General features: G+C 43.8%; 1 protein-coding gene across 9 annotated transcripts in view; it reads left to right on the forward strand.

The window, feature by feature from the left end:
- pou2f2b (POU class 2 homeobox 2b) overlaps positions 1-19,660 on the forward strand; it is a 71,642-nt gene extending 51,982 nt beyond the window's left edge. For 5 of the 9 annotated variants that reach the window (XM_035913042.2, XM_087848272.1, XM_087848274.1 and 2 more), the window contains 15 exons: positions 6,109-6,174; positions 6,372-6,406; positions 6,804-6,860; positions 7,688-7,807; positions 7,997-8,338; positions 8,693-8,798; positions 8,889-8,980; positions 9,100-9,246; positions 9,341-9,482; positions 9,639-9,787; positions 10,283-10,480; positions 10,581-10,816; positions 12,098-12,166; positions 12,499-12,572; positions 16,852-19,660. In XM_035913042.2, the coding sequence (XP_035768935.2) occupies positions 6,109-6,174; positions 6,372-6,406; positions 6,804-6,860; positions 7,688-7,807; positions 7,997-8,338; positions 8,693-8,798; positions 8,889-8,980; positions 9,100-9,246; positions 9,341-9,482; positions 9,639-9,787; positions 10,283-10,480; positions 10,581-10,816; positions 12,098-12,166; positions 12,499-12,572; positions 16,852-17,180 (2,162 nt within the window). In that variant the 3' untranslated portion in view covers positions 17,181-19,660. Of the gene's footprint in view, positions 1-1,440; positions 1,514-6,108; positions 6,175-6,371; positions 6,407-6,803; positions 6,861-7,687; positions 7,808-7,996; positions 8,339-8,692; positions 8,799-8,888; positions 8,981-9,099; positions 9,247-9,340; positions 9,483-9,638; positions 9,788-10,282; positions 10,481-10,580; positions 10,817-12,097; positions 12,167-12,498; positions 12,573-16,851 lie in introns of those variants that run through there. The other 4 variants (XM_087848273.1, XM_006802811.3, XM_006802807.3 and 1 more) reach the window with 4 other exon arrangements.
- The last annotated feature ends 247 nt before the right edge of the window (positions 19,661-19,907 follow it).

Consider the following 19,907-nt stretch of genomic DNA (forward strand, 5'->3'; position numbering starts at 1 on the left):
GCCGTAGCCTCAGTCTCTTTTTTTTTTTTTTGTGATTCAGGACAAATTCAAAACTGTGTCTCTGTATAACTGAGCACCTCCAGTGGAGTGCTGTATGCACTTCTTACTGTGCATCTATCCAGGAGTACATTGGGCTGTTGTAAATCACCACATAAAGTATTTATAAGGTTAAACTTGGGAACTCTGCTGCCGTTAGCTTTTGAATTAGTGAACTCGGACCAAGGGAGAAGGACGGGGAGGGGAGCGGTGCTCTGACTTCTCGTCTGTGGATGGTTCGTTCATCAGCTTTAGAGAATCAAGAGTGCCACCTTGTGGTCGCTTCATCCTGCTGCCAGGGCAGCACGTTGACACAGATGTGAAACCGTAGGCAGTATTTATGCTGAAACACGCTGATCTGCTTCCACATGATCATTCATTGGACTTAGATTTTCACTTATTTACCTCTTAGCCTTTTAATCCTTGTGGGTGACACTGATAACAACGCGTATATAGTTTATCTTCAATGTTCCACATTCGTGCCACATCTACCCATCACGTGTAGAGATTCACGTTGTGGGTTTCTGTAGTGTAGCACTCACTGTGGCGTGGTCAGTGGTACAGTGAGTGTTGTGACTGAGTTTTTCCTTCCTCTCGGCTTAGAGTGGAGCTGTGGTTGTTATACTTAGCTGAGGATGTCTCACATCTTCTCTTGTTGGTGTCGACCTCCCTCGACAGACCACCTTACGCCCACTGGTGTACTCTCTAATGGCAGTCCCAGCGTCAGACATAAACATAGATATGACCGGGGCGCGGGAGCCGTGACTCATGGTAAACTGATAAAACTGCAAGATCCGGCGTAGAATTTGGGGGGGGGGGGGGGGGGGGGGGACGTGATCAGCTGAGTTTTGGAGAAGTTTTGATCCTCCGCTGGGTTTTATAGTATATAAATCTATCATGGAGTCATCTGTGATAATGTCAAACCCGCTGTTTTTCTCCCTTGTGTGTGTGTGTGAGTGAGTGAGTGAGTGAGTGAGCGTGAGTGTGTGTGTGTGAGTGGCTGTTTCCAGCCGCGCCATCACTTTCCGACGGCACCAATCATCCCCCTCCTTTTCAACTCCTCTATCTATTCGATCTCCTCGCTCACTCACTCACTCTCTCCCACTCTTTAACCTCTTGCGTGTCTCCAATTTCTTTTTTATCTTTTTGTATTTTTCTCTCCTCTTTGAGAACAGTTCCTACTCTTTTGAGGCTTACTTCCTGTGTGTTGCAGGATGTGGGGAGGAGGTGGGGCTTGGGGGGTGTGGACTACTGTCATGTGCATGTGTGAGCGAGAGAGAAACAGAGAGAGAGAGAGAGAGAAGAGAGGGGAAGAGTAATTCAACCATATGATTTAATACACTCCTCCTTTTGGTTAGAGAGCGACAGAGAGAGGGAGAGTGAGAGTTATTCTTTAGGTCGCGTATACGCTCTCTCGCAGATATGACCAAGACAGCGGCAATAGCAGCAAAGGACTTCTCCAGTATGTGGTTGCCAGGTGAGTGACTGTCTGTGCAGCTCTCTATCGTTGCTGGCCTTCATTTACCAAGACCAATTAAGCTTTGCGTGAGTTAGAGGGACCTGTGTGTGTGTGTGTGTATGTGTGTGAGAGATTGTGATATGCTGTTGATTAATGCCAGTGGGTCTAACAAGCTCAGCTAATTGGGGAACATCAAAGGGTGAGAGGTGGTACGAGGGATGGAGGGGGGGTGGATGGATGGATGGATGAGTGGACGCCTGTCTCTTGCATAGGGAAAGGTCAGACACTTCACCAGCCCGTAGCATGCCTCTGTTTGTGTGTGTGTGTGTGTGTGTGTGTGTGTTTAAACTGAATATTGAATGCTAAATAACCTTGAGGAAAATGTAATGAAAAGTTTATTTGAAGAGTCTTTTCTAACATTCAGCTAATGAAAGGCGACTTCTGCAGCTCGAGTGTGTTTCTGTACTGAGATTACTTTTCATTGTCCTTCATCAAAACGCTTTCTCTCCAGTGATGAGGGTCGTTACTCGTGTGTTCACTTTACAGATGTTTTTTTCTGATAAAGTGCATCTTTAAAGCTGGAGGATACTTTGTGTTTGTGTGTGTGCGATGGAGCATTGCATTGATTATTGCTCATTTTCAAGTCTGTCAATGAATTCCAAGCTCTCTGATTTAAGGGCAGTTATGTAAAAAAAAAAAGGTTTTTTTAGCCTCAGTATTTACAAATAATACGGAGTAGGAATAGTGTAACTCTTCCTACTCTGCGTCTGGGTGGTCAGCTCAGCACAGCCTATGAGAACAGGCAGACAAAGTCTCGGTTGACCGACGACCTACGAGAGATCAGCAAGCAGTTAGCTGACTCACCTGTTACCCGAAATACAATTTCTAAATGTCAATTAGCTCACATTTCTCAGTCTTTGTCGTCGAGATAGAATTTCTAAAAAAAAAATAAAATTATAAGATCTGTGATGTTCACGGTTTATCAGTGAGTGATTCACGGCACAACATTCACAGAGTCACTCCTTAACCTCATGTGGTCACTGCTGTGACCTCTGGGAAGTTACTCTGACCAAAGTGACATGTCCTTCTCGCAAACTTCAACAAACGGCACATCACGCCAAATTATGTAACGCACAGCTTCACAAAGGTGCACCGGTGTGGAAAGCCAGTGCGGTAAACATTCGTGTATATCGGGAATAATCTTGTACAATTATTTTTGATGTGTCACCTCGTGAGCCGTGTTTAGGTTTTCTGTAAAGTTAATCATTTTTGCTCATTTTAAACATTGAAAGTAAATGAATGAGGGAAATTAAGTGTGTAAATTTGAAAGCACTCAGTCTTATTAATTAATTGTCATCCGTAAAAAAAAAAATTATTTACACTGTGTAGAAGTGGGAAAAAATGATTTTATGGGCATTATGTGGTGGTGACCTTTGTCTCTCAGTTCCAGCAGCATTTGGTTATATTCATGTGTTTTATTCACTTGTATGAGGCATTTTTATGTGTTACAAACAAAAAAACACAACAATAGTAACTTAGATTAAACAAACGACCCAAACTGACAAGAGCAGAGACCCTCATGACATGTTATGGCCTTGTTGTGGCATCCCAAATTTGTTCCTTCAGGTTCTCACTGTATTTGTTTTTTCAGCTTCAGTTCTTCTCTGGATTCCTAAATCATCGTTTTAGTATTATTATTATTTCTAATATTATTAATATCTGTCCAGCCCCATATTTTATCATTACAATATTAACAATTTAGACACTAACATGTTCTTCCTGCTTGTCTCATCCTGGCACAGATATGCGATTGGTGTTGACATGACTCTTTGACATTCACTTTTAAATGGAAAATGTTTCTTTGCAATCAAATTTGGCAACCCTCAGCACCGCTCGGCTTCTCAAATCTGTAGTTAGTAAGTTTTATGACTCCAGTTCCCAGACACCCCCCTTGGCGCTGGGGTTATGTCCTGAATCAGGAAGTCGGGTGAAGAGTTGGTGGGCAGGGGGGGAAGGGGAGGGGGGGTTTGCAGGGTGGTTGCAGTGGAGTTTCATCTCGGCCAAAATACCCAGAGGAGAATAACAGAAACAGTCCAGACTGAGCACAGGCACTGTTGTTCCTTGTTCCTTTCTATTGCATCATTTATTCATGACACAGGATTATACAGCATTAAATTTGCTCTGCTGTGGATTCACTCAGTATGGTGAAGCAACTCTGAACTCTACTGTTTAACTCCAAGGGTTGCATATGCTGTAGCGGAGCAACAATGACCGGGCTGAGCAATTAAACCTGTTAGAAGCACTTTCTTATCCCTGCAGTAAATGCAGTTTGCACCACATGTGCAAAAAAAAAAAAACAGTCAAGAGATGCGCCCTCCGCTTACACTGTAAACACGTTCAGAGCGTGTAAGTCACCCCAACACGAAATTATTTGTGTTTGTGTGTGCAGCAGTGTGTTGTAAAAGAGAGGGAGGTTTTAAAAGAGTGAAAGAGAGAGTGAGAGAGAGAGAGCAGGCTAATATTAATAGCCTCGCTGACAGTAAGTGTTGGGTTTAGCACTCTGCGCTCAACCCGGTACAAGGGGAAGTCGGGAGGGGAAGTGAGAAAAAGACACTACATCTTGATATACTGTCCCACCACTGTATTACTGACCACATTATCCACCATGCTACTGTCTGTAGACCATTTTTAACCATGAATCAACGTGCACCTTCTCCCCGTGTCCTGCGACGGGGCAGCGCAGTGCGATAGGCAGCACTTTGGGAGCTCTGCATTACTTCTGTTTTATGAGCTGGGCAATCATTTTATATGAGGAGAGGGATTTGGCTTTAGTATTGTACACTCCACGCGCTGAAGATCGCAGCGTAACAGGGCCCAATGTGGAAGAAGTGGAAATTTACAGTGTGTTATAGATTTTTGCTGTGGGGTACAGTTTGTTATGTGTGGCAAAAATTTGTGATTATTTAGAGGAAGATGTTATTTCTGTGCATATTCAGTGGGTTTTTGTCAGAAGTTGAGCAACACTGGACAGTTTTTTTTTTTTTTTTGGTTTCACTAATAGCCACATCACGTAATGCTGAAAGCAGGTGCCAAATGAAATGCTGGAATAACCGCAAACTGACCAGAATAATATATTAACCAGATGTTTGCATCCGCATCGTTGGGTGACCGATTTAGCTTCAGCTATTTAAGGGAAATCCTGCAGTCAGTGTGTGTGTGTGTGTGTGTGTGTGTGTGTGTGTGTGTGTGTGTGTATTTACACAGGGTTATAGCCACTGGCGGCAGAATGGCGCTTTTCAAGCTGATCATCACTTCCCCCTTTCCCTAAAGACACTATGTGTACCAAAGTCCACTGTTCTCACATCTGTTTCACTGAGACGAATGTGTTTCTGCAGCTGAATGAACATCTGATAAGGGAGTGACTCTTGATCGGTATCACTTTTTACGATTAGTGAATGCACTTTACTGATGCTTTGCTAATTTAAAACTGGCCTCGGGTCAGTGTTGGTCAGCAGAGCATCTTCTTCGTGTGTGATTACTGCCCCCTGATGGCGAAAACAATGCTTGACCACCTGCTTGTTGGACATTTTCTGTATTTAAGGTGTCATGCTGATAAAAGGCAGAGGGAAGATGTACAGTTTATGTCATGTGCAGCCCGAGAGACGACAGGATGAAGAGAGGAGACATAAAGAGGAGAGGAAGGGGGGGAAAGAGTAGAGAGAAAAAGGAGGAGGGAGACTGAGAGTTTATTATGCAGGTGGCAGATATAATTAGTTGGTCGTTGGGCAGATTTGCATGTTTTCACAAAAGGGAAGTAGCGCTGTGTATCTGTGTGTGTTTGTGTGTGCGCATGTTAAGGAGTCAGAGCAGGAGGGGAAAAAAGGGTTTCAAATGGACACAACAGTTTGTGGTTTCAGACAAATAAAAAAGCTTTTATAATGAAATGGTACTGTTGTACTGTAACATAGAAAGAAAACTGCTAGAGAAACACCCACACACACACACACACACACACACACACACGTGTGTGTATTTATATATAAACACCCGCTTACCCACACTAATTATCTTCAGTCCCATCTTTCCTATACACCCTGCTACCAAAATGCTCCCGTGTTTTTGTGATAATAAAGTAATTAAAGACTTGAGCTTATTGTCTCCCTCCATTCATTGCTGTTGCTATAGGGACTGTCCCAATTCAACCAGGAAGTGATGTGGTCTTGTAATGAGTGACACACAGTGTGAGACATTTTTAGTACACCAAGTCTCCCACGTAAACACCTTGAGTTAAATTTAGAACGAGCAGACACCTTGGGTCAACCTACTCTTATGTTAAACCACTAATTGGAAAGAAAGAATGAATGAATGTGGGCTCAGTGAATGATTCAGCTACATTGTTTGGTGTACAGTGTGTAGGCTCAGACTGTGACCTGAAAACATTTAACCCTAACCTATCTAAGATGAGCGCCCTGGCCGTACTCTTTTCCCTTCTGTCATCTAGATTGTCTCCGCTTGCTTCTTCTGTTATTCTGTCACTCTCTGCACTTTTTATCTGACACATATTTAGGAGTCAGCCTGTCTGACTTGTTTATCTGCGTGCTTTCCTGTTACAGATATCAGGATGTCAAAGCCAGGAGAGGCTGAAAAAGTCGGGGCTGACTCACCATTGGAGGGCACAGGTAAGCAGCGAGGGTCTGAGAGGCAGACGGCAAACACACACCCACACGTACATGTGATTTAATGCGGAATATATATGTTAAAAAAAAAACAAAAAAAACAAAAAGAGCGACACATGCATGACTTCGGAAATTGCAGCTGTAAGTTGATGCAGTGTTGAAGATGTCATTTATCACTTTTTCCTTTGCCACCCACGCAGATTCAGAGCGGAATGGACCAGAATCAAATCATCAGGTACATGTGACTCCTGTGTATTTACCTTCATCTCCCACCCCTTTCATCTTTTTTCTGATTGATCCACCTAAGAAGAAGATTCAGTGTTGCACGCACACTCCAGCACAGAGTCTGACATAAAAAAAATAATATTTACTTGCAACATTTTGATAAAAGAGCTCCATCAAACCTGCCTTTCCTTTCTTTTTTTTAATCTGTTTTCACCAAAAGTCGGTACTTCCAGACAAACTAACCATCACTTCCCCCATCGATTAGTCCCTCAGTTATTTGCAAGTAACATCGCAAGCTAACTTTTCACACAGTCAGGAATCCAGATATCTATTTTTCTTTTAGCAGAGATGGAATATGATGCATTTTGAAGTAATTTCCAAGGCTGTGTCTAATTCTTCTCTTCTAGACTCAGTCAATGAAAGCCTGTCCTTTTCCTCTGTCACCAAACCTGAGCAGCACCAAGGTGAGTGTGTGCTTTTGCGTGTGTGTCCACGTTACTGAACTGTGTGTGTGTGTCTGAGCCTGTGTTTGCGTTTGTGCATCTTTTGTGTTTCAACGTCACACGCTGGGTTTTATTGACGGTACGGCTGCTTCAGCTTTGTGTTCATTTCTATGCACTGAATTACTCTTTTGTCACGCTCGACGTTGAGGTTGATAATGTGTCGACTCTCCACCCAGTCCCCAATGTAAACACGTTTGCAAAGAGCAGAGAGTATGATGGCACTCGTGTTTTTCACAAAGCCTTTTCAGTACTGAAGTAAATCTGAAATATTATTTCTCACCAAAAGGTAAAATCTTCCCTATTTGCATACCACAAGAGATATTCAAATAGGTACGCTGGAAAAGATCCCCTCTGTCTGTCTGAACATGGCTGGGTCTGGGAGGAAAGATCAACTCTTTGAGAAGGATGGGACAGGGAAAAAAAGTCTAGTGGAGTTGTATTTTATCACACAGACTGGGGACGCATTTGAAACATTCGAAGGAAATTGCACGCTTTAAGACATTCTAATGATTTATCCTAGTGAGCTATGTGTCTTAAACATGGATAAATTCTTGTAGCCTCATGCCCAAGAATTAAGTTAAAGTAGCACTTAATTAGTCCAATATTATCCGAAGATATTTAATATTTTCCTAACTTATGGATATCTGTGACAGGATGGCATTTGCTTGCATAGTCTCGATTTGATAATTACAAACATGTTTATATCAAATCGAGCTTTAATTCTAGCGCTGGCCCTCTAACCGTGTTCCCATTTCTGTATATGCTTTGCTGTTATGTCTTCATCTTAGAATAAGATGGAGGAGTGTGCTGACATGTCCCCAGCCCTCCCTTCCTCTCACGGCCCGACCCCCTCACAGACTGCTCTGCAACACACACAGCTCATGTTGACCGGCTCCCAGTTAGCAGGGGTAAGACAGACTTGTAGTACGCTCACACAGACACGCACTTGGCTTTTGCTTTTGCCTCGCTCGCTCCTCTGGTGGTACTTTTTGAACACTTTGTTTCCCTCTTTTGTCACCTTTGTGCATTTCCCACTCTTGATTTCTTAATCCTCTCCTCTCCTTGCTTCTCCTCTCCTCTCTCGTCCTTTCCACCAGTTGACAGCTCTGTTGCCGGCGCAGCAGCAGCTGTTGCTGCAGCAGGCTCAAGCGCAGCTCCTGGCTGCAGCTGTGCAGCAGTCCAATGCAGCCCATGCAGCTCACGCTGCCCACGCAGCCGCCCAAGCCAATCAGCAAGCTCAGGCAGCTGCAGCAGCCAATCAGCAAGCCCAGCAGCAGCAGCAGCAACAACAACAACAGCAGCAAGTGGGTCAATCGGGGCAGCAGACTCAGTCGCAGTCCCAGGGACAGAGTACACAGGAGCAGAGCGCCCAAAGCGTCCCTGTCCCACCTCCTCCATCCCAGCTCACCCTCTCCCAGCCAATCCAGCTCACTGCCCAGGTACTGGCTGCCGTTAAAGCCACTTCCTGATGAGGGGCGTGATTGAGGAGCCGCTATCAATCCATGGAGCAGCTCATAATGCATGTCTACTGTAGATTTCGTGATTCACAGTTTCCACCTTGCATGAACGCACACATTTTCCTTTTCTTAACGCTGACGTGACAGAAAAAGTTTTCCCTTTCGTTTCTACGCGTTCTGTTGGTATACATTTCATATACCTCCTTTCCTGAGCTGGAGGAACCGTATATATCATACTAGCACATTTTGATGTGACTAAGCCGTCCTTCTGCTCGTAGAATTGCAAAATCTTATCGTCTGTCTGATGTGTCCGTTCTCTCTCTCTCTACTGGAAAGGACATTCAGCAGCTGCTGCAGCTACAGCAGCTGGTGTTGGTCCCCGGCCACCCGCTCCCGTCTCCTGCCCAGTTCCTCCTTCCACAGGCACAGCAGAGCCAGCAAGGTGGGGAGGCCCTTTATGGCAGAATAACATAGATACAGTCATTTAGACACAAATTATACACAGAACTCATATTTTGCTTTTCTTCTTTAGGACTCCTATCGACACCAAATCTTATTCCGCTACCTCAGCAAAACCAAGGGAGCCTGCTCTCTGCTCCGACTAGAATGGGGCTTCAGGCACAGGTACAAGGAAACTTTGAAGCTTTAGTCAGTGGAAAAGAAAAACCCAGCCTCAGCAGCACGAGTCATTAACAAACACTTCTGTTTCTGTCTCACTCTCACTTTCACTCCTCCCGCTGCAGCGAGATAAGGGTGTGGAGGTGAGTGGTGGAGGTGTGACCACGGTGCCTTCCGTGACCTCTCACCCCGAGGACCCCAGTGACCTCGAAGAGCTGGAACAGTTTGCCCGCACTTTCAAACAAAGACGCATCAAACTAGGCTTCACACAGGTAAGTGAGACAACCCTCTACGCCAACACTACATGCTTTGGGGGTTTTTTTGGTGAATACATTTTAATCTCTTTGCTTTTAATCTGTCCATCAGGGAGATGTAGGCTTGGCCATGGGGAAGCTGTACGGCAATGACTTCAGCCAGACCACCATCTCCCGCTTCGAAGCCCTCAACCTGAGCTTTAAGAACATGTGCAAGCTGAAGCCACTGCTGGAGAAGTGGCTGAATGATGCAGGTGAGATCACTGCAGTCGCACAAACTGGAATATCAGATTGAGATAGAGATGATTCACAGTATTTTCCAAGAACTGCAGTTGCACAGAGTAGGTGTTATGACTGTTGTCAGTTGAACGTTAAGCTTGTGTGAACGTGCTGGTGAATTTGCCCTTCAGAGACCATGTCCATAGACAGCACCCTGCCCAGCCCCAGCTCCCTGTCCTCACCCTCTATGGGCTTCGACGGCGTTCCCTCGCGCCGCAGAAAGAAGAGAACCAGCATCGAGACGAATGTACGTGTGGCCCTGGAGCGCTCTTTCATGACGGTAAGATGAGTCAACTTATTATTACAGTGACTGTCTTTTTTCTGTATTACACAAGATTCTTTTATCCTTATCCCTTTTATGTTGGTGTTGCTCATAGGTTGTACACCCCAAAAAAAACCCAAACAACTAAATGTGGATTTTAAAATATTAAAAAAAGTCACTGAAATACCTAATCTTGCCCCAAATACAAGATCCACTGAGGCAGACTGATCTGACAGTAGCTGGCTTCGCCCCTCTTAAAGTGTTTTTAAGTACAAATAAAGATGTTTGTGGTTTCCTGTCACCACTGTGTATGGTTTTGTTGTCAGCCTCGCAGCACTTGTAACAAACACATTGACAAATGAAGCCTTCAGCTTCATTAGACACCTGACAGTAAAGTAATTTGTGTACACAGCCTTTTATTTTCTGTAATTTTCACATTTTCATTCTTTGTGGTTGTGAAAATTCTTCACGTCTTGCCGCTGTTAATGTTTTCCATCACGCCGCCTTCTGCAGAACCAGAAGCCTACCTCAGAGGAGATCCTGCTGATCGCCGAGCAACTCAATATGGAGAAGGAGGTGATCCGGGTCTGGTTCTGCAACCGCAGGCAAAAAGAGAAGCGCATTAACCCGAGCAGTGCCACTCCTCCTCTGCCCAACCAGCCCCCCACAGCCCCACCAGCGCACAAGCCACCCTGCTACAGCCCTCACATGGTACGCCTAGTCGAACGCATTGCAGCACCTTTCCCAAAAGTATTTTTATCGAAGTTGTTGGTAATAAACACGCCGCTGTCCTCTTTGTCCTCTCTGACAGATGTCCAGCCAGATGTCACAGGCCGTGACGAGTCTCAGCAGCACATCGGTGACCACCATGTCCTCCGTCTGCCCTCTGACTTCCAGCCTCACCTCCAGCCACCCCTCTCTCAGCTTAACCCACACCCCACTCAGCTCCACTCCCTCCCCGGCAACTCCACCTCCTCCACCTATTCCTCCCCGCAGCACAGCCAGCCCGGCCACCCCCAGCCACAGCACACTCAACCTTAACACAGGGTAAGAGGCCACGAGGCCTTCGCAGCAAAGCACCTCAGAGCACCTCTTACCACCGCAGCTTTCACCCAAATAAACGCAGGTTTGACGATAGTAACAGAGAGACATGTGTGGCGTAGCTGTTGTTCTGTCTTTGACAGATTTGATACCTCTCTGAGTTTGACGACTGACTGCTGTGGATCCTGAACGTGGAGCGTCATCTCTGGTGCTAGCAGTGTTGGAAAATCAAAAGCAGCAATTCAGTGCAGAAAAAGAAACGTTGCAGTTTTTATTGGCAACACCCGTTTTGTGCTTACATTACCTTTTAGTGAAGAAAATAAACTTTGTGCAAACAGGAAATATAATATTTTGGACATAACTCAATTCAAAGCTGTGACAAGCGCATTTTAAAAAGATTAATTCGCCTCCACTGTCAGCAGAAGTATCAGAAAATATACATCAAAAAAATGTGTGTAGGAAAAAAATGGGAACTGCTGTGCTCCTTTTTAGCTCCATATTCCTCTAGACTAGCTCTGCATAATAATTCATAATAAGCCTGAATTATCTTATACCAGCTCCATGTGCAGCTCCTCAGTTTATCTCCATTTAGGCCAGTTTTCTTCTGATTGCCTCTCATAAACAAAATGGTTAAACAGAAAGTGAATAGAGCTGATGAGCCTGAGATGATCACGTTAAGTATATTGTGCTCACTGACGTTATGTGGAGTCATAAGTAGACAAAAAAGAAGGTCTTAGACTGAAAATTTAGAGCCATCTGAAGCCTAAATATTTATCTCACACGAATTACGTTTACATATACTTGTATCATTAATCCGAATACTAATTAGTCATTTAATATGAGTAATATTATGAAATGCAAAGGATTAATATTTAAAACCAATCTATGTGCGTGGTTGAACATTAACCTAACCCACCAGCAACATGAAGTCAGAGGTGAATCATCGGTTTTAATCATTTATCTTCATCTGCAGTCTGAAAACACAACTGCATACGGCCACACATTTCCACAAACGCTGCTCACAATCAATACTGCACTGCTCTACGCTCGGTTCAGCTGCAATTTGTAGTTAAATGCTTTTTACTGTACACACAAACACACAAACAGTGACTGAGCACATAAGCATTAACTGATATCCCAGCATGCCGCTGGGTGCCACTGCTTCCCCTGTGCAGCAGTGCATGCTAACTCTGTGTGTGTGTGTGTGTGTGTGTGTGTGTGTGTGTGTGTGTGTGTGTGTGTGTGTGTGTGTGTGTGTGTGTGTGTGTGTGATTTTTGTGTTCACAGCTTATGGCGAATGGGTAAAAAGAATGGTGACGTGTCTAACTACATCACCGATTTTGCTGCAAACTTGAGGTGAATACGACTGAAGCACACACACATTACACACTTTAGACAATTCAGATGTGTTTCTTCATTAGTTCATGTGAATTCTGTGTTAAGATGAATAATACTTCATTAGGTTGCTCTGTTTCTTTCTGCATTTCTAACCTTGTTTGCATTTGTGCAGCCAACAGTCAGCAAACTTCTGCTCTTTATATGTGTTGAGATGAATTTGCCTTCTGCCTGTCCTTGCCACTAAACCTGCTTTTTCCCCCCCTCCCTCACCTTTTCTCCTCTGCCTGTCTCTGTTTGTGTGTCTGCTTGCACATGTGTCGCGCTTGGTGCGTGTGCGCGTGTCACAACAGGAACACTGTGATGGGAGTTAACACAGGGATGAATCAAGCCCTCCTCGGTAACAATCCCCTGGCCACTATCCAAGGTGTGTGTGTGTGTGTGTGTGTGTGTGTGTGTGTGTGTGTGTGTGTGTGTGTGTGTGTGTGTGTGTGTGTGTGTGTGTGTGTGTGTGAGAAAGAGAGAGAGAGAGACATTGAAAGGAAAATAGGAGAGAGAATAACAAAAAAGAGGAACAAAGCCTCCCTTCAGCACCTCTCATAAGCAGAATATAATTAAAAGGTCAAAGCTGAGGTGGAGGTGAGGTGGTGTGCAGTATTATTTTATTTCTTGAGCAGTCTCAGGGTCAGAGAATACATAAAAAGACCCATCTTCAGCAGAAAGGCGGTCCATCTTCCTCCTCTAAAACTGTTAGAGAAGTCATCCTCTTAAACACACCTACACACATAAATGTTAAAACTCAAATGCACACTCTTCAGGACCCCTACATAAACCTTCCTACACTCAAGAACAAGACAAAAATAGCCACAAAAAACTTTTGTGTCCCACAAGAGTGACCAGGGAAGAGTCCCAGCTAACATCAGTTTAGCAGAGCTAGTTTTTAACCTCGCTTCGTGGGGTGACAGCGTGAAGGGGGAGGGAGCTGCAGTAAAAAGAGAAGTGTGAGGATGAGTAATACAGTTAATACATGGTGGGTGAATCAGGTCGCACAGGCTGATTACCGACTGGAGACACGGATGAATGGGCAAACAAGTGTGTTCATCCACAGTTGAGAGAGCTGCAGAGAAGAGGAATAAACTTATTTGTCATACATTATCATCTACATGCATGAACCCATCCCATCAAGTGTCTGTGTGTAAGTGACGGTGGTGGTTTACGTTAATGTGTGGGCTTGTTTCTGTCTTTGTGCTGTCTCACGCATCCTTTTCATCTTTTTATCTAATCATCAAAAATATGTTGAGAGTTTGAAGGGAAAACCTCAGAAGAAATCTTTTCGAGGCAGTCTGTTTGGGAGGTTCATCATAAGTCATCTTTCAGTTTAGATGAAGTTCTTTTTATATAAGTAATTCAAATAGCAGGCAGAGGACTTATGGATTGTTGTCAGAGTATCTAAAGTCAACAGGGGATTTTAATCTTAAAACATCACTGAAAACCAAACGTTATCACCGAAAAGCTAAGAAACCACCAAAAGTGTTCTTAACAGGCTGTAAAGCAGTCAACACATAAGACATTCTCCACTTTAGAGCTGGCTGGTAGCCAAATACTTCTGTTAAAGTGCCCATATTATACTTTTAGTCTTCCCCTTTCCTTTAAAGGGGGCCTATTATGTTTATTTCCCCTTGCTTTTATTCTCGGACTCCACTTGAGTAGCTTTGCATAATTCACAGTTAAAAATAATCAGCATAAATCAGCATAAATGTACCTTATTTTGGGCCTCGTGCAGCCCTACTGTTCACCCACCGTCTTTGAAAAAGTGGTTTTATTACCTCTCCCTTTAATACCACACATTTCTCTTGGAGCGTTTGCGGTAAACAACACAGAGCCAAGATGATAATATTAAATATAACTGCTCTCGATGATCATGCGGAACCAACAGTAGGAATAAACCTTCTTATCAATGTTCCAAGTAAATATATTTCTAAAGGTGCTATTGGCATGAAATTCTCACCAGATGTCAGTAACAACCCATCCAGTCCACACATGCAAACAAAAAACAAAAAACACAGATGTCCATAAGTTATGTGTAGTAATGGTAAATGACACAGGGTAACAGTATTACTGAAATGTATTTAATACTTCATACAAAAGACTTTATTGGCAATGACAGCCTAAAAACGCCTCCTGTATGGAGAAACTAGTTGCGTGCATTGCTCAGGTGTGATTTTGGCCCGTTCTTCCACACAAACACTTTCTGAGCTTTAGTCATTTCATAGATTTTCAGTGGCATTCAGATGATTGGTCTCCATGTTATTCAGCAAACCCTAAATGATCTTCAGCATGCTTTTTCTTCAGCAATGAAGCCCTGTGTGGTAAGCGTCCATACAGGCCGCGGTGGCTGAGTGCATTACTTATTGTTTTCTTAGAAACAATTGCACCTGCTGATTCAAGGTCCTTGGCTCTTGGATAACTCTTCTGATAATTCTTTTCACTCCAAAAGATGCTCGCGGGTAGCATGAGTAGATTAGAAATTCTTCTGTAATGCCATTAGTATGTTCTGCAACAATAAAGTTGCGAAGGGCTTGAAAGCGCTCATTAGTCTTACCCATCATGAGATGTTTATTGTGCGAGATCTTTTTATAGGCCACCAGCTGGGACTAAACTAGATTACTTTCTAATTACAGATAGATTTTAGTTGGTTGGATGGGTTGTTAGTGACATCTGGTGATAATTTCATGTCAGCAGCACCTTTAGAAATGTATTTACATAGAACATTGACAGAATGTAGAATAGATAGATAGATAGATAGATAGATAGATAGATAGATAGATAGATAGATAGATAGATAGATAGATAGATAGATAGATAGATAGATAGATAGATAGATAGATCTAGCATATGAGACACGGTGACTTGATTTTACTTTAGGCAAGCTACAGTTGTAGCCACAGCTGCCCTGGGGCAGACTGACAGAAGCGAGGCTGCCATATCGCGCCATCGGCCCTTCTGGCCAACACAAGTAGGCGGTAGGTGAAGTGTCTTGCCCAAGGACACAACGACCGAGACTGTCTGAGCCGACAACCTTCCGATTACAAGGCGAACTCCCAACTCTTGAGCCACGATCGCCCGATTTTTTAGAACTTTTATTACTTACTCCATTACTTTTTTTGAAACCATATGCCATAACAATAGAAGAAGATGGCAGTGAGACCTGCTATGATGTACGGAGACGGTGACAAAAAAAACAGGAGGCAGAGCTGAAGATACTCAGATATTTATTGGGAGTGATGGAAATGTAGTCTGAGATTCAAGGCTGAGATGGTTTGCAGAGGAGGGATAGTGGATAATTTGAAAAGGGATGTTGGAGATGGAGCTGCCAGGTAGGAGAAAAAAGGGAAGACCACAGAGAAGTTTTATGAATGTAATGAAGGCGGAGATGCAGAGGGCTGGTGTGACAGAGGAGGATGCTAATGACAGGATGAGGTTGGGGCAGATGATCCACTGTGGCGACCCCTAATGGAAAGAAGAAGATGATGCTACAGCAATAGACAAATCACAATATAATTACTAACAGGGCTAATGTTACAGTCTTTCTGCTTCTCTTTTGCTCTTTACTGCGTAACTCTAAGAGAAGGGCTTATTTACAAATGTTTCTTTTCCCACAGAACAAACATTAGAAGCTGTACAGGCAGTTAATGTTGAGCAGCTTCAATAGAAGCTGCAGGTTTTGCCACAGTGTCGTGAAATTAATACATTTGTTTAGCATCCAAGCCCAGCCTCAGGGGGTCACCAGCTAGTCCTTGTCCTACTCCTACAGTCCCAAGCACAGGAGAGTTGAGTCAGGAAGGGCTTTGGATCTGTACCTGATCAACTAAGTGGGTCCCTCTGCTGTGATGACCCACTGGGAATAAAGGAGCAATCAAAAAAGCATCCTTGGCTTTGCTGTATAATACACAATCGACCGCAGATCTTTGGTTTTGTTTTTGTGTGAGGTCTATTAGACAGCTATGCTATTTATGTACGTAACCAACGCTGCCTCACTGTCGACAGAGCAGGGTGAAAATAGGCAGCATGAAAATATAAAAGCATGCAAACCTATTTCAGTAAATCCGCAAAATAAAATAAGCCTGCAGATGTGCGTAAAATGAGCACTTTAAAAAAAAAGTGTTCCTTGTGCTAAACATTCATAAACATGAGTGTAATTAAAATTCAGCTCTCTATCTTTGGTACAGTCTGTGCATGAAACAGCCAATCACAGATCTCCGATCAGCTAAACTGATGCAAACCTGATCCCCTAAGATTAGCTCGCTGAAGATATTTCACAATGTTCGATTATTTTTAACAAGCTGTTACGTCTCGCGCCAGTGTGTTGAAATGGGGACTGACATTAGGTTTTTTTGGAAAGAACATTTTCCCACTTTTTTCTAACACCCACTCGTGCGAAATGAAACTGAGTTCAGGCTCGTTGTCAGGGTGGGATCTGTGCTGCAGGAAGTCATTTAGTTCAGCAGTGGAAGGTGAAGAAGCCTGAGAGAAGGACCACTGTTACTAAACTAAAGATGATGAATCCCCAAAAGAAATAAGAAAAAAAAGAAAATACTAAAAGCCAAAACTTAATATAGTATTGATTTTATATTCTGATATACTGTGAAAGTGTCCTCTGGCCACGGTGGGCAATTTTATTAACCTTTTTTCTCTCTCTGCCTCAGCCCTAGCAGCCAGTGGTGGCCACCTACCTCTTTCCACTCTTGAGGGTGGGAGCAAGGTGATGCTGGGGGCATCCGGGGGTCAAGGGGGGGGCATCCCCTCCTCCCTCTTCCTCAACCACCCCGCCCTCCTCCACATGGGCCAGAATCCCAACGCCGGACTGGTCAGCACCGCGGTAGCCAAAGTCTCCCAGTCCTCGCCCTTCCCCTCGGCCAGCAGCATCAGCCCCACACCCTGCTCCCCCTCTCCCTGCTCCAGCCCCGCCTCTTCCTGCTCCTCCAGCGAAATGGCACACAGCCCGCCCTCTCTGGGCGGGGCCAAGATCGAGTGACCCCCAACAAGGGCCAATCAGAGAGGAGGAGGAAGGAGGATACTATAACCTCGCCTTTCACACCAAAGCTATCTCTTTCTCTCTCTTGTGCTCTTCTTTCGTTATTTTTCTTTTCCTCAATGGCTCTCTCTCTCCTTCTCTCCCAGTCTTTCGATGCCAAAAATACACAGAATGAAAGAGGAGAGATGGAGGGAAAGAGGTGAAAGAGGGGAGAAGGGAGAGAAAGGAGAAGATTGAAACCAAAAATCTTTATCTATCCAAAAAAAAAAAAACCAAACAAAGATGGAAAGGAGGCAACGTGGGACCTTTTTGTCAAGAACACGTGATGTCGACACGGCACCTCTCCACTCTTTCTCTTTGAAGGAAAGCAAATCGATGACTCTTTAACAAAGAGATGGTAGAGGTGCTCGTCGAAGTGCATAAACCAAAAATGACAAAAGAAAAACTTTACTATATGACAAAGGAATGGCGCAAGGACAAAAAAAATGAAGAAGAGGAGGACTTTGCTTTCTTTTTTTATTGTTGTTATTATTAATAAGAAAAGCTGCGGGTCTGAAGGAAGAGGAGTGGGGTGGATACGTTTAAACCAAAAATTTACCTGAGGAGGCGGCGGAGGAGGAATACACAATGACAAAAAACAAAAAAAATCCCAAAAAATCGACAACCATACCAAAATCACAAATACCAAAAACCAAAAATACGGAGAGAAAAGCTTTATTCAAAGGACGTGTAAATACTGAAGCTATCCAGGACCAGGACTCTACTGCTACTTTCACACAACATACATACACACACACACATGCACACACACGCCCATCCATTCTGCATCGACTCATCATGTCTGCGTCTGCTCATGTGTTTCCTATAGGTTTGCATGTTGGATTACTTTGAGTGATTTTCAAATATCTGCTGTGTAAAAGCTCATATATGATTGTATGATATGTTTGTCAGCCCTGCTGTATCTTCATGTGTGTTTAAGTCTCTTTACCTACCTCTGGTCGCAAGAGCATAGGATAGTTTGACTTTAACTTCATAGCAGGCCTGACATGTTTTACACTTTGAGAAGATTTTTTTCTTTTCTTTTCTTTTTTTTTTTTTTTTGTTAACTATTTATTAGTGCCATTATGAACGGTTTAGCTGGTATTTATTTTGTATGCTGTTGTAGTGTTAGCTTTGGAGTGTGAGTCATTGTCATTGTCATCGTCATCTTCAGGGTTTCCGCCAGAACAGAGAACAAAAAGCTGTCGGGTCCAGCTGGGGATTTAAGGTGGCACTCGGTTAAAGGTGGCGCTCAATGGCTCCTCGCCCGCCGTCATGCACGGCCTACTGGCAGGACAGCAGGACTGTGTAGGTGCGGCTTTTGCTATTTCTGTGCCGATGGTGAGAAAACGGGAGAAAGGGAGGCACAGTGCATTTCTCTCTCCTCTTAACATGAAAATAAAATAATGTAGGCTATACCAGCGGGAGAGCGCGGTTAACCTTGTTTACATAACCAAAAAAAAAAAAAAAAAGATCCCAGCCAACCGCTTTGGTCTTTAAATAAGTAAAGTAAAAACTCAGTTTGGACCCAGAGATCCCACGAGGGGCTTGCAATACGTTGACGGAAACCCTGATCTTGATCTTCATTGTGGACGTGTCTGTCTTCATCTGGCATCTTGTTTTTAATGTGAACCTTCTCTGCAGGAACATAAGTTACAGTGATGATAAAACGCTCATCTCAGCCCTCACCAAGTGCCAATAGTTCAAAGATAAAGAGTTGGCACACTGAGTTGATTTCAAGGAGTGAATGATTTTTTTTTTATTTTCTTTTTCTTATCAAGACCTAAACATTTTCTGTTGTGCTTAATCAGACCCGCTCTTTGCTCGGTCTTAAAGATAACCCATTATCGGTGACTCCACGGCTTAAATGAACACGCCCTGCTAAACTTTACACTCTGAAAATGATGTTTGTAAAGAGTGGTGACCGTTTGGAAAGTATGAAATGGGGCTGTGATTGGAGATTTGCAGGAATCACCGTTTGAGATTGAAGGCTAAACAAGTCAATAAAGCCAAGTTTAGTCACAGCTGGCTCTCGTTCCTGCCTCGTCAATCAGCGTAGACGTCCTGACACCTGTATGTCTAGACATGTTTACTGATATTTGTCTGTTTCCATCATCACCCCATCAATCATTTCATTTTCCACCTCAGACTGCCATTAATTCTCAAATGGAAACCAAAGCATTTTTTTCAAGGCTGGGCTTTTCTATAAGAGCCGCAGCCAAGACACATGAACACAATACAGAGACAGAGGTGGAGATGAGGGGGGCGGAGGGAGCTGAGAACAGGAGGGTAACACTGGAAGAAGCCCCCACTCCCCTCTGCTGTAATCCCCTCCACCCGGCCCGTCCAAGAAACCCAACTCGGGAAGGGGGGGTTTCTTTATTTATACGGGGACTGATCCTTTACTACAACAAAGAAGGGTATGCTGGGACACGCTGTAGTGAGGGGGGAGCAGGTGTCACATTTTTTTTGTTGTTTTTGCTTTTTTTTTTTTTTTTTTTTTTAAAGAGGATACCAAAAATAAACCCAAACCAAATAAAAACCAAACAAACCCAAAACCCAAGGAGCGACAGAAGCAAACCAAAAAGAACCCAAACCAAATGTGGCTGGAGGGAGGAGGACGGGAGGAGGACACGGTGCAGGAGATGAAACAAACGAAGCATCGCTGTGTGTCTGTCTGTAAGCGTC

The sequence above is a fragment of the Neolamprologus brichardi genome, chromosome 11, assembly GCF_056152115.1.
Source record: "Neolamprologus brichardi isolate AB-2024 chromosome 11, ASM5615211v1, whole genome shotgun sequence".
Classification (NCBI taxonomy): Eukaryota; Metazoa; Chordata; class Actinopteri; order Cichliformes; family Cichlidae; genus Neolamprologus; species Neolamprologus brichardi.